At 23.6% G+C, this 17,159-nt stretch overlaps 4 protein-coding genes across 10 annotated transcripts; 2 read left to right on the forward strand and 2 right to left on the reverse strand.

Moving 5' to 3' along the window:
- Nucleotides 1-11: 11 nt before the first annotated feature.
- On the forward strand, nt 12-4,468 carry LOC122718314 (transmembrane protein 184B). 2 transcript variants are annotated; one of them, XM_043943236.1, is made up of 7 exons: nt 12-439; nt 550-603; nt 673-842; nt 936-1,530; nt 1,590-1,825; nt 1,898-1,982; nt 3,440-4,468. In XM_043943236.1, the coding sequence occupies exons 3-7, from the start codon at nt 681-683 to the stop codon at nt 3,613-3,615; spliced, it is 1,254 nt and encodes a 417-aa protein (XP_043799171.1). In that variant the 5' UTR covers nt 12-439; nt 550-603; nt 673-680; the 3' UTR covers nt 3,616-4,468. The 2 variants fall into 2 exon arrangements, with proteins under 2 accessions (XP_043799171.1, XP_043799172.1); XM_043943237.1 differs by lacking the exon at nt 3,440-4,468 and adding an exon at nt 2,549-2,946 and having other exon boundaries at nt 17-842.
- A 339-nt stretch (nt 4,469-4,807) lies between these two features.
- LOC122717922 (metacaspase-2-like) lies at nt 4,808-9,176 on the reverse strand. Its single transcript, XM_043942455.1, has 3 exons — nt 8,628-9,176; nt 8,375-8,488; nt 4,808-8,302 (listed from the first exon to the last, which is right to left on the reverse strand). The coding sequence occupies exons 1-3, from the start codon at nt 8,715-8,717 to the stop codon at nt 5,138-5,140; spliced, it is 3,369 nt and encodes a 1,122-aa protein (XP_043798390.1). The 5' UTR covers nt 8,718-9,176; the 3' UTR covers nt 4,808-5,137.
- A 485-nt stretch (nt 9,177-9,661) lies between these two features.
- Nucleotides 9,662-13,031, reverse strand: LOC122717895 (transcription initiation factor TFIID subunit 6-like). Of its 5 annotated transcripts, none has more exons than XM_043942394.1 (9): nt 12,790-13,031; nt 12,106-12,255; nt 11,685-12,003; nt 11,211-11,614; nt 10,919-11,122; nt 10,658-10,840; nt 10,352-10,568; nt 9,945-10,264; nt 9,662-9,860 (listed from the first exon to the last, which is right to left on the reverse strand). In XM_043942394.1, exons 2-9 carry the CDS (start codon nt 12,253-12,255, stop codon nt 9,768-9,770), a joined length of 1,890 nt encoding a protein of 629 aa, XP_043798329.1. In that variant the 5' UTR covers nt 12,790-13,031; the 3' UTR covers nt 9,662-9,767. The 5 variants fall into 5 exon arrangements, with proteins under 5 accessions (XP_043798329.1, XP_043798328.1, XP_043798331.1 ...); XM_043942393.1 differs by having other exon boundaries at nt 12,106-12,282; XM_043942396.1 differs by lacking the exon at nt 12,790-13,031 and adding an exon at nt 12,448-12,673 and having other exon boundaries at nt 12,136-12,282.
- A 533-nt stretch (nt 13,032-13,564) lies between these two features.
- Nucleotides 13,565-16,198, forward strand: LOC122717896 (RCC1 and BTB domain-containing protein 1-like). 2 transcript variants are annotated; one of them, XM_043942398.1, is made up of 11 exons: nt 13,565-13,758; nt 13,874-14,076; nt 14,163-14,318; nt 14,387-14,657; nt 14,730-14,866; nt 14,943-15,021; nt 15,130-15,212; nt 15,290-15,414; nt 15,475-15,578; nt 15,663-15,793; nt 15,883-16,198. In XM_043942398.1, the coding sequence occupies exons 1-11, from the start codon at nt 13,671-13,673 to the stop codon at nt 16,021-16,023; spliced, it is 1,518 nt and encodes a 505-aa protein (XP_043798333.1). In that variant the 5' UTR covers nt 13,565-13,670; the 3' UTR covers nt 16,024-16,198. The 2 variants fall into 2 exon arrangements, with proteins under 2 accessions (XP_043798333.1, XP_043798332.1); XM_043942397.1 differs by having other exon boundaries at nt 14,943-15,212.
- Nucleotides 16,199-17,159: the final 961 nt, after the last annotated feature.

Consider the following 17,159-nt stretch of genomic DNA (forward strand, 5'->3'; position numbering starts at 1 on the left):
ACAAAGAGAACCAAAGAAAAAATTTACGAGTGGAAAAAAGAAGAATATATGGTGTGGTGGCAAGACCAGTTATATTTTTATTATCAACTGGCATATTTTGTAAAGCTAGTTGGGTGAATATGTTTGACATCTGAGAGCAAACGAAAAGAGATGTGAAAAATGTCGGATAAAAGTGAAACTCGGTGATCTAAACTGGACAAATATATAACAGTGAAGGAAAGAAAATTCAGTAGATTATTAACGTTGCTTTTTGGAAGGTCACGATCATCACCACTGCGTCAGTAGATAGTTAATTGAAAGAGGGGAACCTGTGAAGCTTGATTTCATACAGGTCAACACGTACGCACGATACAAAAGAAAAGGAGAACACGTACGGTGAAATAAAAAGAGATCGCACGTATGCTACAATCCTTTGAAAAAACTTACGAATGGGGCACGGGTGCGTCTACGAGATGAAATTTTACGCACGAATGGAATACCTTTGTTATTGTTGTGCATATTGATTTTTAACGCGTGAACCATAATTTCGATATTTATTTTATGTTACAGAAAGATGTTTATTATTTTTTTTATTTGTGACTGTGATTAAAACGAATATTTTTGGTAGCTACAATCATCTTTCTTCAATAATGCCAAGTTATTATTATTGTTTGTAACATTAACTTTTCTTAGATTGAAATATGAGTAGTACGGAACCATCTATAACTTTGATTGCTAATATGACGTCCACAACTGTCACTGCAATTTCTAAGAAAACAGCTCCAATTTTCTTACAAACACGAGCAGCTCAAGGTATTGCTGGTGCATTTGTTTGGGTTGCATTATTTTTAACTTGTCAACAGGTATTTTATAATATATTTTAATATATTATAATTTTATTAACTGAAAAATTAATAATTTTTAATTTCTTAATTTTTGATTTATTTCTTTTTTAGATTTATCAACACTTAAGGTGGTATACTAATCCAACAGAGCAAAGATGGATAGTTAGAATTCTGTTTATAGTACCAATTTATGCTACTTATTCTTGGGTGTCTCTACTATTTTTCTACAGTGAAAGTTATTATGTTTATTTTTTTACTGTTCGAGACTGTTATGAAGCATTTGTTATATATAACTTTTTGTCATTATGCTACGAGTACCTGGGTGGTGAAGGAAATATTATGTCTGAGATACGTGGCAAACCTATTCGTTCTAATTGTTTATATGGAACATGTTGTCTAGTTGGGAAAACATATACAATTGGTTTTCTTAGATTTTGCAAGCAAGCTACTTTACAATTTTGCTTGGTAAAACCAGTAATGGCATTTGTCATTATATTTCTTCAGGCATTTGGTCATTATAGAGATGGAGATTGGTCTCCAGATGGAGGCTATATTTATATAACTATAATTTATAACATCAGTGTATCTCTTGCACTTTATGGACTTTTTCTTTTCTATTTTGCTACAAGAGACTTATTAACACCATTTGAACCTGTCTTAAAATTTTGTACTGTTAAGAGTGTTATCTTTCTTTCATTTTGGCAAGGTAATATGAGATTATTTAAAATATTATGTATCAAAAATATTAATCTTATTTTATTTCAGGAGTATTATTGGCTATTCTTGAAAAAGCAAATGTAATTTCTCCTATAAGCTTAGATCAATCAACTAGTGCAGGAACTGTTTCTGCTGGTTATCAAAACTTTTTGATTTGTATTGAAATGTTATTTGCTGCTATAGCTTTACGTTATGCATTTCCTTACCAAGTGTATTCAGCTGGTTGTGTTACGGATTCAAGAGGAAGAAGTGTAACAATGCAAAGCATTAGCAGTAGTTTAAAGGTATATTATAACAATTTTTAAATAATATAATAAATAAAACAATGAAATTGATATTTTAATATTTATAAATAGGAAACTATGAATCCAAAAGATATAATGACTGATGCCATCCATAACTTTCATCCACAATATCAACAGTATACCCAGTATAGTTCTGGTATGTATGCATTATTTATTTTTATTAAACAAATTTTTTAATTAAATATATGTACATATAAATATTATATTTTAAATTGTTGATTGTACATTTTCATATAGCATGATGTAGTGAATGATGAATCAAAATCATATTTCATACATTATTTACTTATATTATTTAAATTTTATATTTATTATACGCGTAAAATATAAAAAATATATTATAATTATTAAAATATTTTATTCAAATTTAAATTAAACAAATAAATATATTTATTATGTTATTTTAACTGTGAATTTTAGTTTCTTAAATGGTAAACATTTATCATTTTAATATAATAATCAATATTATAACTTCAATCAATAACTTTATATTATTACATAATAATTCAATATACTTTACTGCCAATCATTAGAACAATAAAATAGTATAAATTCATTTATATTTATCTTTTGCAATAAAAATATAATATATATCTTTTGTAATAAAATATTTCTTGAAAAGATAATATTTTTTACCATGAATTTGATTAATATGTGCCAATTAAAATTCTTTGAAGGCACTTTCTTTTTACTATTTTTCAGACGTTAATACCAACTTGCCGTATGAAAAACTATGAAAACACGAGGCATCGTTTTTTAATTTCAAGAAATTGGACATGAAGCATTCATATATTTTTAATGGAGATTAAAAAATTTTTTAATATAATTCATTAAAATTTACATTATAATTTACATAATATTTTAAGTTTAAATCAAATTTTAGAGTGGACATAGTGTTCTCTGCTCAAATTATGATTTAAGGTTTATATTAAAACCGATATACATAAACATATACATATACATAATTATATGATTTATTAATTTTGCAATTAATAAAATCTACTGTATAATAGAAAATAAACACTTAATAATAGGAGCACTTAGAGTACAGTGTAATTTCATAAAAAAATTTACTTTTTAATAAATGCAAAAGACAAATAATAATTGATTACTATTCTGTGGCAGTATTGTAATTATATATTATTTTATAAACAAAATAATAATTATTAAAATACATATTGCTATTATGTAATGCTTTTATATTTAAAAAAAAAAAGCATGGTTTATATTTCATTTAGCATGTTAATATAACTATATTTTTCATATATTTTTTTCCTATACATGTGTTTAATAATTTTCTTAAAACTAGTAAATTGAATTCTTTATTGTTATAACATGCATGAATTATTTAATGGATATATAATATTTGTAGTGATGTATTGAAAAAATAAAAAAATGCTGTAAATTGTGCTATGTGTAAACAAATTTTATCAATTCACATATAAAATAATACATAGCCTGTAATTGATATTCTAAATGTTTTGAATGAAAAAAAAAAATATCGGCATGATTTTTCGCTGTTCGCTGGCTGATTGATATATTTATTAGTAACGGCTTTGTCAGCGATAATACGTGATGTAATATAACAATCAGGAGCACCTAAAGGACAACGTGGTATGCGGATATCCAGCTTCGATCCAGATGATCCACAGAATATGACAATACCACCACCACAAAGACGGCATACTTCTCATCAACGTGTTGCTACAATTTCTCAAAATTATAATGAGAAGACAATGCTTTTGAGCAGTGATGATGAGTTCCAATAGATATAATAAATCATGTACAAAAAGATACAAAAAAAGAAAAAGATCGAAAAATACATTAATGTTGGACTTCCGTGAAATTAATTTCAAGAAAACACTATGTATACTATTAAATGATTATACGTCATTAGGTAGGAACTTAACTCGCTCACAGAACAAACGAATAAACAATTCGTTGATGTAAATCATCACGATATAATAGTTCCATGTTACATTCGTGTTAATATATGTATTATGTTACATCATGTAGCATAGAAGATATTTATTTTAATATGCTGAACATGTTTAAGGCAATGTTACCTATAGAGGTGGCTATTATAATAATATAACAATTTTTATTTTAAAAAATAATTTGTTTTTCAGAGAAAGGCATTGTACAGTACTTAATGTTTAAATACTCACAATATGTTGCTGCATTATTTATTGTAGTTAAACAATATTTTTACACTCTGAACAAACACTATGTATATGTTTATATAACAGTATTTCTAATTCATATGAGATTACCGTGTAATTTTGCCAGTGGAAAATACTTATTTTATAAAATACACTAAGAAAAACTTCTAATTATTGCACGCGTCCGATATATATATATATATATATGTGTGTGTGTGTGTGTGTGTGTGTGTGTGTATGATATATTGTTTGTATGAGCGCGTGCATGTATGTGAATGTATGATATGAATATTACTGGAGATATATATATATATATATATATATATACACATATATATGTATGTATATATAGCTGAGCTACAAAAATCTTTGCGTCCTAGATTAATAAATAAATGAGTGTATATATCGTTAAAATAGAATGTATTTAATAATTTACGAATTAAACAATTTTCCTTCGATATATTTGTTTTATTTATATATAATTGTTTGATATTTATTGTTTTTATATTATACTATTTATACTATTTATACTGTTTTTATATTATACTAATTTTATATTATAGATATGAATATTTTATATTTAATATTTTTTATATATTAATATTTCTTATATATTATATATTATTAATATTTCTTCTATATTATTATATTTACTTAGGTATTTAAAAAAATGACAATGGATATTAATCTAAATCTTAATTAAACTTTATTTTCTCTATACAATAGAATGAATTATGTATACATAAATTTTTATGGAAAGAGTATATTATTCTGTTTCACAAAATAACAATAATTTGTTAGAATAAATCATTTTGTACACTTAACAATTAATATTACTTATATTAGTTTTCATTTTTATAATGATCTATTGATCAAAAAAGATCATGAAATTAATTAAGTTGATTTAAACATAGATTAATCAAATATAAGATCAAATCTAATTGACCTACAAAAGCATATAGAATAATTACATTAATGCATTGAAATATTACAATTATTAGTGAAAAAATAACTTAGCATTTGTTAACAGCCTTTTTTTGGCAAAAAATTTGTACACATATGTGTATATAAAATAGTATAATATTTATTATAATTTATTATAATTATAATATATTATAATAATATATTTTTACCAACCTATCCAATATGTATCTTTATTTGTTACAATTTTTTTCCATCCATGCCAAGGTGATTCTATATCTTGTTCTAATAATGAATTGCAAGATTCTTCTTCTAAATTCATTTTATTTAATTGTTCAGTATATATCTTTGAATCTGAAATTTTTTCTCTAATAGATAAAGAATTTTTATCCTCATCCTCAATATCTTGATATTGTAATTTATCATCCATATAAACAACAACATCATTTTCTTCATTTGTATATTTATTGTATTTTTCAGCAACATTTTGTTTTAATACTTTTTTATTTTGACCATTACTATCTTCTATACTGAAATTAATTGGTTTAAATCCAATTGATCTTAAGCGAGCAATTTTTGTATCATTATCTGGGATATTAACAGGTACAAATGCAGATACTCTTTCAAGTGAACATTTATTTTGTCCTCTTATATTCAAAATATTACTTTTTAATGATATATTTGCATTCACAGGATGTTGTAGATTATATAAACCTGTACAAGATACAAATTTTTTATCAGACCGAGATATTGAATAATTATTACTTGTATCAGATTTCATAGTTTCATTCATTTCATATTTTGTATCTTTAAAATCACCATATTCTATTTTAATAAAAGTATATTGTTCATTATGAACATTATTTTGTAAGATATTATTTGATTTTAAATTTTTTGTTAATGGTTCTTTAAGAAGAGAGCATTGAGTAACAGCATCTGTTTTGTAGGATTTTGAAATTCTTTTTTCATAACAATTTCGCAATTTTTCATCAATTTTATTACATTTCGAATCTCTATGAATTGTATCTATTAATTTTCTTTTCCGATTTTTAATAGTTGTTATATTTTTACTTTCTATAATTTTAATATTTTTTTCTATATGTTCTGATTTTTTATTATTGATATTATCAATATCATTTTCGTTTATATTATTATTACTAATTATGGTTTTTTTTGCATCATTTATTTTTCTAGAAACATTAAGATTTTTATTTTTTTGGCGCTTTACATTTAAAGTATCTGATCTTTTAATATTTCTAGTTTGATTAGTTTTAACACGTTTACAACGAGTTATTTTTGTAAGTTTATTTCTGCTTTGGTTAGTAGATCGTTTTGTATTAACTTTACATTTATTTAATTTATATATTGTAGCATCAAAATGATCATATGATTGTTTTGTATATGCATTATTAATACATCGTAATCTTCTGTATCGTGGACCACGTATTTTAGGTCCAATTTTTGCATCTATTAATAAATTTGTAATTTCTCTTCTTTGTTTTTTATTTATATGTTTTTTTATTGATGAATCGATTGTTCTTACAGTTTGTAAATGCATTGTTTTTATTGAATTTTCAGCATTTTTTTTAATATATCTTTTTGAATCTGATAGACAATCCATATTTTTATTTTTTAAATCTTTACAAATATCTATATTTCTTTTATTTTTTCTCGAATATTGTAAAATATCTGAAGATTGTATAGATTCTTTTTCAAATTTTTCACTATGTAACTTATTATATTTTATCATTTCTGATTTACTTTTTATTCTTCTAGATAGTTTTCTACATCTTCTAAATTTGTAATATCTTGATTCACTTAAATCATCTGAAGTAATTTCAAATTTAGTTTTACTTTTTATTTCTTCTTTGTTACTTTTTTGTGTTCCTATTTTATCTTTGATTTCTGATTTGATTGTCATTGTATTTCCTGCTTGTAATGCTATAGATTGTTCTGAAGTTATTCCTATCATATTACCCATTAATAATTTTGACAAAGGATGATTTTTATTATTAATTAAATAAAGGATTTTATCTGGTGTCAAGGAATCTAAAGAATCAAGTGATTTCAATTCCTGTAATTCTTTTGACATCATCTTATATGCTGAAATTTCATTTTTATACATACAATTTGTTATATTCAACATATTAGTTGTATCGGATGAATTTATAGTACTGTTACATAAATCTTTAAAATTATTACTTATTTCTTTAGATGTAACATTGCATTCAAATCTATGATAAGAATTTGGATTTGTATTATTTGTATCATTATTCATTTTTGTATTAGTACTTTTAGCAAATTTTATTTTTATTGAATCTGGTTTTACTGAATTAAACGAAATATAATTAATACGTTTAGAAAATTCATTTGTCGTGATCGTTTGAGTTTTTCCATCAAAATTTTTATTTTTATCTTTGTTAGATAAATTCCAATTTTCTATGTGTTGATTAGTTTTGTGAACATTGAGTGATTTAGTTCTACGAAATAGTGACGAAGTATTTTTCTTATTATCATTTCGTATATTATGAGACGAATTATATAATCCTGTACGTATAGAAATATTTGTATTACGAGTTTTAGATCCTTTGTTTTCAATATGACTTAGTGACTTTTTTGACATAGTAGGTATACATGATACATTTGATGTATATTCTGTATTTAATTTTTTAAATACATGACGAGTTACTATTGCACTTTTAGTTATATTTTTTCTTCTTTCATTTACTCTTTTATTTTCAATATTTTGACATTGTGAAAATCCAAATGAATTTTCATGTTTCTCTTTTTGAACTGTAGATTCAGTACCATGCGAATATTTTTTAAATTCGTATAAATTTGATGCAGAATTTTTTAAGTAATTTTGTAAAGATATAGATGTAGAATGTAAAGTAGAAGTACAATTACTTATAGCTAAAGGAACTGGATTTATCCACAATGGTGGTTCTTGATCACTTAAACGTAACAAAGCAAATTTATAATATTTTACAGAATCTGAATTTATACCTATCCAAAATTTTGTTACAATGTATAAACCATCATATCTATAACCTGTTTTAGGTGCAAATTCATTGAGCAAATTATAACTTCTGATTAATCTCACTGGTATTTGATTTTCATAATTTTTAATAAGTGGATCTTCATCTAATTTTCCAATAAAATATTTTTGTCCTGTAAGAGTGAGAGAATTACCCAAATCTATATCTTCATTTAAATTAATGCTTGAAGTACAAATTGAAGTAACTCCAAATGGCCCATTTTGAATATCCTCATCAAAAGGATCATGAACACGATCCCTAGAACAATCCATACGAATACCCCACCATGAACCAGATGGAAATCCTGAGATGGGTCCATATATATAGCTTATAATCTAACATAAAATATCATAATGAAATTTCAAAATTTATATAAAAAGTTATAAGTAATTCCATTTTGAACTTACATTTTTTTTGCACCAAGAGTTTAACTGTACTTTTTCTTTGGTCGATTTCATTTGACATATGTAATTAAGTTTAATAAATAAATTTTCATAATCTTTTTTGCTTTTAATGTCTAGCTGAAAAATATTTAATTTTAAATTAATATTATTTATTAATATATATTAGATATTATATATTGATATATATATATGTATGTATATAATATATAATATATATATATATATATATATATAAATGTAATTATGCAGTACTTACTTGATTTTTGGAATATGATTCCTTTAACATTTTTTCATTTTCTCGAACGGTATTTGCAAAAAAGATCGTTAAAGTATCATTCTTAGCCATTTTATAACAGATGATGAATAAAAGTATATATGATATATACAAACAATCAACCACAAACTATCTTTTCACTTATATGTATATGTATATATAGTTAAAATCTTGAAAGTATATTAAACTGCTTCATTTGTAATATCAATGCATGTATGTTTCATATAATTTTATTTAAAATGTTACATTTTATCTTTTAAAGTTTAAACTAATATATATATATATAGATTCCAAATTGCTTCCTAACCAACATTTTTATTCCTTCTCATAAATTAAGCATAAAGCAAATCTTTTTAAAAACAAATATGGCGTACTTTTATTTTCTCCGTGCATCCAGTTTCATATGTCGATCATTTATTGCGTTGTAATTATATTTTCTCAACAAGCCATGCTTTTTATTCTTTTTTTATAATAGTTAGTTTTTTTATAGTAAATAAATAAATATATAAAAAATTTAAATCATAAACAATATAAATCATAAACAATATAATTAATATATAAACAATATAAACAATATAATTTATTAGAATTAAATAATTTCGAAATACGATTTCAAATATTTATCAATATAAGTATAAATTGTTTCATGGAAAATAGGAAGTTTTTCTTTTACAAATTAATATCGTTTTCAATTATATAATTTTGGTAACATTGACTATCAATTACTATTTCTAATCTAAATAGATTAAAAATACATGAAGAAGAAATCAAAAAATATTTAACAAATTATATATAAGTATATTATTAATCAATATTAGAGTTTATGTATTTAATTCATATTTATATACATTTACAAATACTTCAAATTGACATCATTTTAATAGATAGAAATCATTTCAACATCCAGTTAAGTTCTTAAATAAGTATAAATTTATAATTTTAAATAATTAATTTTTAAAAAATAATTGTTAAATAATTAAATATATATATATATATATATACATATATATATTTTGGGTTCATAAAAAATCTTTATTTTTTGTTATAAAGTATATTAACATTAAAAATTTATTTTTGTACATGTTATTAAAAATTTGAATGTTGTAAATTAAATTTTTTTTATTATTGAAAAGAATGTTCTTCTTCTGGATTTAATGAGCATTCGATGTTCTGTTGGGTTACAAAAACATTTTGAGCTTTTGTTGTTATATTTCCCTATATTATAAAAAATATTTACATTTAATAACTCAATAAATTCCATAAATTTTATATTATTATATATTAATATATTATACGCACCTGAGTTACTGTAGTAGTACTATGACTACCACTAGACATACAAACAACTACTAATTTTGGTGTATTACTTTGTATATGAGATTTTTGTTGACTGACATTAGTTTGGGCTATTTTAACTTGTTGTTGCGATTGTTGCTGTTGTTGTTGCTGAGATTGTTGTTGTATTGCATTGCTATTAATATTTGTAGCTGTTGGTGTTTGAGATCGAGATTGTAAAATAACGAATTTTTGTCCTCCAGCTGTGGTAGTTCCACCAGCAGTTCTACTTGTACCAAGCATAATTGTGCGTCCAGCTTGTTGTCCAGGACTAGAATTTGTTACTTCAATAAAAGAAAAAAAATAAAATCATTATTTACATTTAAAATAAATATATATTTCTAATTTCATGTTGATAAGAATAATATTACCAGCTTGTACAATAGTTTTTCCAGTACATGTAGGACCTTGTTGATTTGCTGTTAAAGCTGTAGTTGTAGATGCGGTTGTTGCTAATGTAGCTGGTTGCGTACGAGCTTTTGCAACGGCTGCACACAATGCAGGACCTATATAACCATAATCTTGTTTGTAATCCTCTACATAATCTGGAGGAGATCGTATTGTTTTTAAGACAGGAGCCACCGATTTCTACAAATTGTATCGCGTATTTTTCTATTAGTTTTTATATAATAACATAATAAAATTTATGTATTAGTTATATATTAAATAATACTCACCACAAGTAGAGTTTTTATATGACCTGCTCCATTTTTATCCACACTTGATAAAGTAGGCCCTTCGATACATGATTCAATACGTTCTGAAATAGATTTAATTTTAGGAATAACTAATGCTTTAATCACTTCTGGCCCTAATTCACATAATCCCTCAATTGCTCCATAAAGTGATGCCAATGGGGTCTAAAAAATACATTATTATATTATTTCGTTTCTAACTTTTTAAAAGTTAAAAACTTTTTATAAATTTTAAAATTATACCTGACTATTTTTTGCCAAAGCTTGACTAAACATTCTAGTTACTCTGGTTTGTACATTATTGGTAGAGGTATTAAAATTTTTACAAATTTGAGCCATAAGACGTGATGCAAAATCTCGAAGAGCCCAATGATTATCCACTTCTGGTCTCATACATAATTGACGCGAAACAATACATGTCGCAATAGATGGTATTAATTCATGTAACTATAAATTGAAATATAAAATTAATAAATGTAAAAAACGCGAATGCGCACATATATATACATTCCATTGTATATTAATTAATACATACATATTTTTCTAAATAAAGACTTGGATTATCCAAGAGAGCTTTAACCATTCTCATTAAATAAATTAGAAGAGCAAGATTATTTTGTACTACATTAACACGCACACCTTCTGCAATAAATGTACACATTCGTGCTAACATTTCATGTAAACCAGGATCAGCTGAAAGGGATTGCAATGCTTCTGCTCTACGTGCTTCATCAGATCCAACACAAGCTTCAGTAATTTCCTTATAATATAATTGTTGTTCAACACTCAATTCATGAGTGGCCAATTGTTTAACATGAACTGTTTCTACATTGCGTAATTTCTGACTTTTACCACCTCCACCTGGTTTTCCAACACCAATGTTTTGACTTTTGTTTGTAAGTTTACTTGTTGGATCAACACTTTCTAGTTTCTGAACATCTATTATTAATTAATTAATATTAATATTATAAGAGAAAAGGAATTTTTATTATTATTATTAAATTAATACCTTTAGAAACAGGAGGTGGATTTTCTGGTATCGTAGGTTGAACACCATCTATACAAAGCCAATGAGCACGTAATGTAATTTCTAAGGGCAATTTAGGCCATGTTTGTCCACCAGACATTGATATAACTTCATTAAGATCAATTTCTTTTTCTTCTACAAAATGTAATTCACGACCACCACCAGAGGCAAAACGAAATGGTATATGATCTTTGGCAAAAAATCCATATGTAGGTTCAATATTTTTTATTTTCAAAGCATGATCTATATCATGTGTTGTCATTCGTTGACGTTTTCCATGTCTCATAAACTTAGCAGCATCCTTTATATAATGTTAAAAATTTCAATTATAGAAATTTAATTTATTTAAAAAATAAAAAAAATTATTTATAATTATTTTTTTATAATTTAAAAATATACAAACCTGAATAATTTCCTTAAGTCTATAACTTACATCTTCGGCTAGATCTTTTGCTGCTTCATCTGGGAAATTTCCAACACCTATACTTTCTGCAATTACCTTTATTGATTCTTGGGATAATGTAGTTCCATAAATAGACTCGCTTTCATTCATCTTTAAATCAATAATAAATATTGCTTACTGAAAATTTTATATTTGATATAAGTTTCATGAACATAATTAATAAATTATAAATTTAATAAATTATACAATTTAATAAATTATTTTATACTAATTTTAATATTTGTTAATTATTAAAAAATATATTATTTATACAGTTATATTTTTTAAAAATCAAAAACTTACCAAACAAAAATTTTTTAAGAAACAATAAAAATTGCTTTGTAATTACTCATATAAGAAGTTGTTTTATTATTTTAATATAAATATTGATCAAATCACTATTTGTAATTCCAATATTTGTTCTAATTATTTGTTTACCCATATGACATGAATTTGTATAAAAATGAATAATATTATAAAAAATATATAATATTTTTATACTTTTTGTTTATTATTATAAAATATCTCGTTTTTACTTATAATATATTTCGTAATTAAACTTTCAGAGTTAATAAAATGATTTAATAGAATATTAAAAAAATTAACAATAATAAAAAAAATATTATCACAATTGATAATACGTACTAGAGATTTGATCTTTTTTTATAATTCTTCATACATGTATTCGTAAATTATATTTATCTGTACAAAAAAAATTTATGCTACAAAATAAATTTTTTGTACTATAGACAAGATACAAAAAACTTAACATTCAATGTTTTATTGTATACAATATGACATATACGACGCTTAGTTTTGGCAGAAACCTGATCACGTGATATCCCTCTGCATAATCAAGTGGGGATAACATGACGTCACATATTTTGCCTTTGCAATGAATTTCCGTAGAAGAATTGAACCACTAAAAGTAAAGATAGAGAGAATAACTTACATTGCTCGTCCGATAATTTTATATATATATATATATACACACGTGCGCGTGCGCTGTGGAATTGAATATTACACCATAAATAATATGTAATCTAGAAATGATGCGTATTGTATTTTTGTGATGATATTTCAGAAATTGAAAGATTCTCATTACATTATATATCATTCTTAATATTAATGTAGTAAAGTATTATTATAAAAGTATTATTAATGTAATAAAAGATAAGATTTATATTTATATTATTTATAAGAAATATACAATGTATTGTCTTATATTAAATTTTTCTTTTCTTTAACTTGTTTATTTGGTTATAAATACATTTATCTAAAGAAATAATTTTTAATAATACTTAGTATATTTATTAATAAAAAATTTAAATTAATAGAAATATTTATAATAATTGTTCGTTCGCTATATTTAAGAATTATTTAAGAATTATAAATTGAATCAAAATATACATGTGTTCAATTTATAAACAACAGTGATAAAAATTGAATTTGAATGTGAAAAATAATTTCATCAATTTTTATTGACATTTTTTTAAATTATTAGAGTCGTAAATTTTTTAATAAATATGTATTCTTGTGATTTGACAAAATGGTCAATCTTTAGTTTATTAGAACCGAAATTTATTTCGAATATCCATATGGCTGTTGTATATGGTAATAATTATTTTTTGATAGTTATTTTTATTTATTTATTTATTTATTTTAATTCTTTTTTTTAATACAATATTTTACATATAACTATAATGTTATTTATTATTTTTACTTTCAGGTAATATTGGTAATGAAGCATTAATTGTAACAAAAGATAAAATGGTATATGCTGTTGGAAATAACACTTGTGGATGTCTTGGAACTGGTGATACTCAAAGTACTCTTTATCCAAAAAAAATTGAAGAATTATGTGGTAAAGATATAAAAACTTTTGCATATGGTAAAGGTCCACATGTTTTAGCACTTACGGAGGAAGGAAAAGTATTTAAAATTTATCCAACTATATAAATATAATAATAAATATATTAATATTATGTTATTTAATAATGATATGATTTATATGAAAGGTGTACTCATGGGGACAAAATTGTCATTATGAATTAGGAAATACTTTTGGCAGTCAAGCTTTAACCCCAGCAATAATAACAAATTTATGTAATGAATTTATTGTTGATATAGCTTGTGGAAGTCATCATTCTCTTGCATTAACAAATGATGGAGAGGTAAAATACAAATATTCAATCACAGATATTTTTTTTTTATTAAAATGTTATGTATGATATTATTTCAGGTATATGCATGGGGTCAAAATACATCAGGACAAGTAGGTTGTCATGATATAACAACATTAGTACAAGATATACCTAGAAAATTAAATTTTACATTAACTGGCAAAAAAGTTATTTGTATTAGTTGTGGAGACTCATTCAGTGTGGTAGTCACAAATAATGGAGAAGTTTATAGTTGGGGTCGTAATGATGTTGGTCAATTAGGAATTGAAAATAATAATAATGATCAATTTCATCCATGCAGAATAACATCACTTGCAAAAATAGTAATAGGTGATATTAAATTCTTTTTTTATATATTAAAATATGGATATTTTTATTAATTATATTTATTTTGATTTATAGAAAAAGTAGTTTGTGGTAGTATACATACTTTAGCATTAAGTGATGAAGGTGTTCTTTATGTTTGGGGAGCTAATAATTATGGACAACTAGGTCTTACTACAGTTTTACTTAATACTAATATTTGGAAACCTACAAAAGTAAAAATATATTTTTATAAAAATATTTTTATAAATATAAAATATTTGAAAAAAATTGATAAATATTTTTGTGCAGCTAGAAGTACCAGAAATGAGAAGAGTATTAGATATAGCAACATCATATTATAATTGTATAAGTATTGCTTTATGTGAAGGTAATCGAATATTTATGTGGGGTCAATGTCTAGGCCAGAATGTTAAAGTTCCAACACTTACTCCACTAAAATGTTTGTATGATGTTTTTGCATTTTACGCACTTCCAGCTGTTATGCATCAGCCCCTTATTTTTCACAGTGACGAAGAATCAAACTTAATAGACAGTTTAAGGGAAGCTTTTGATGATTCAGTATGTATATTTTATGAATAATAACATGTTTGTTAATTTTAACACTTTTTGATGTCATCTCTTGCTGCATGTTGAAGACCACTAGTGATCTTATTATTCAAGTTCACGGAAATCCTATTCATGTGCACAAAGCAATTTTGAAGATACGTTGTCATTACTTCAGAACAATGTTTCAAGAACATTGGGCAGAAAATAGTCAAAGGTAAATTAATTTTTGAAATATGTATTTATATTTTTTAACTAATATAATTATACATTGTAGTGTTATATGTCATAAACAATTTTCTTATGATGTATATAAAACTTTTTTGAAATATTTATACACCAATGAAATTGATCCATTTCTAGATCCACTCAATGCATTAGGTAAATATTTTCATTTTTCATTGGAAAAAAATGTATATATAATATTGAATAATATATTTTATGAATTATATTCTTTTTTCATAGAACTTCTAGATTTAGCTAATGCTTATTCTGAAAATCAGTTAAAAAGGTATTGCATACAAATAATAAATAAAGGGATTACAGTCACTAATGTGATCGTTTTGTATAATACATCTATCCAATATAATGCTAAGGTAAATCATTTTTTTTATATTATTTTATATAAAATATTATTAAATATTATAAAATATTATTAATTATTTGATATGTCATATATTTCTAGGAATTAGAAGAATATTGTTTTAAATTTGCATTAAATCATATGACTGCAGTGGTACAGACAGCAGATTTTGCTAAACTAGATGAAAGTATAGTTAAAACCTTTATAATTAAAGCTGCTCAAGCAGGTGCTTTTAAAACTTAGCTCAAAATATGCATATTTTCTGATCCAAAGAAATCAATTGTGATACTTTGATACGAATAATTCACCTTATTATGTTACAAGATTAAATAAATTTTATTAAATATCAATATTTCTTAAAAAGATCATGACAATATTTTTAATATGTAAATTTTGTAATAATGGCTAGCTATTGAAAATTATTTCTTAATAATTATTTTTACTATTATTAATTTACCATATAAATAATCACAATACACTATTTTGTATTTAAAAATTACAATAGAATTCGTGAAAAGATATTTTTTTATTAATTGTGCCATTTTTTACTGCATTTTATTCATTTTAATATAGATTGTACAATTATTATTATTATTATTATTATTTTTAACATATTTCAAGTCATTGCAAATATAAATATAAGGAAATATATATATATATATATAAATAATAATATAAATAAAAAGATAAAAGTATGTAAATATTTGAAAAAAAATATAGAATATATATACATATATATAAATATATCTTTATCATAAACATAATAATATACATAATGTAAATGTAGTAAAAGTGTATAATCAATATATAACAAATAATATATTTCTTTTTTCCAATAATGCCTCAGGAGTATTAAATTTTATAATTTTATAATTTAATATATATTTATATTTAATATTGCTGATTTTATTCAAAATAAGACAAAGTTGATATAATAATGGAATCAAAATTAAATTTTAATACAAAATTACGAATAAGAAATGAAACATTTATTTGAGAATATTTTGGCATATACGTAATATATATAAAATATTGCATTATATATTAGGATATAATTAGATATATTTTGTGAAATAATTGTTGTTTGTAAAACCAAAAATATGATATTTATATTTTTTATATTAAAAATTAAGACTCATTGTAGTTTTGAAAGAAAAATAATAAAAATGTTCAAATTCATATTTCGTATTTCATCAATGATCATGCCAAAAACAAGAAAAAAAAGTATGGAGAAATGGGAGAAAACATATTATAACAGATAAAAATATTGAAATTAGCGCCATTTAAAGAATGCCACAAATGAAATGTATAAAGTTAAATTAAAGATAGAAAATAATAGGAAAAGAATAGAGATAGGATAAGAATTGACTGTTAGCGCT

The sequence above is a fragment of the Apis laboriosa genome, unplaced genomic scaffold, assembly GCF_014066325.1.
Source record: "Apis laboriosa isolate Shangri-la unplaced genomic scaffold, ASM1406632v1 scaffold5_cov152, whole genome shotgun sequence".
Taxonomy (NCBI): Eukaryota; Metazoa; Arthropoda; class Insecta; order Hymenoptera; family Apidae; genus Apis; species Apis laboriosa.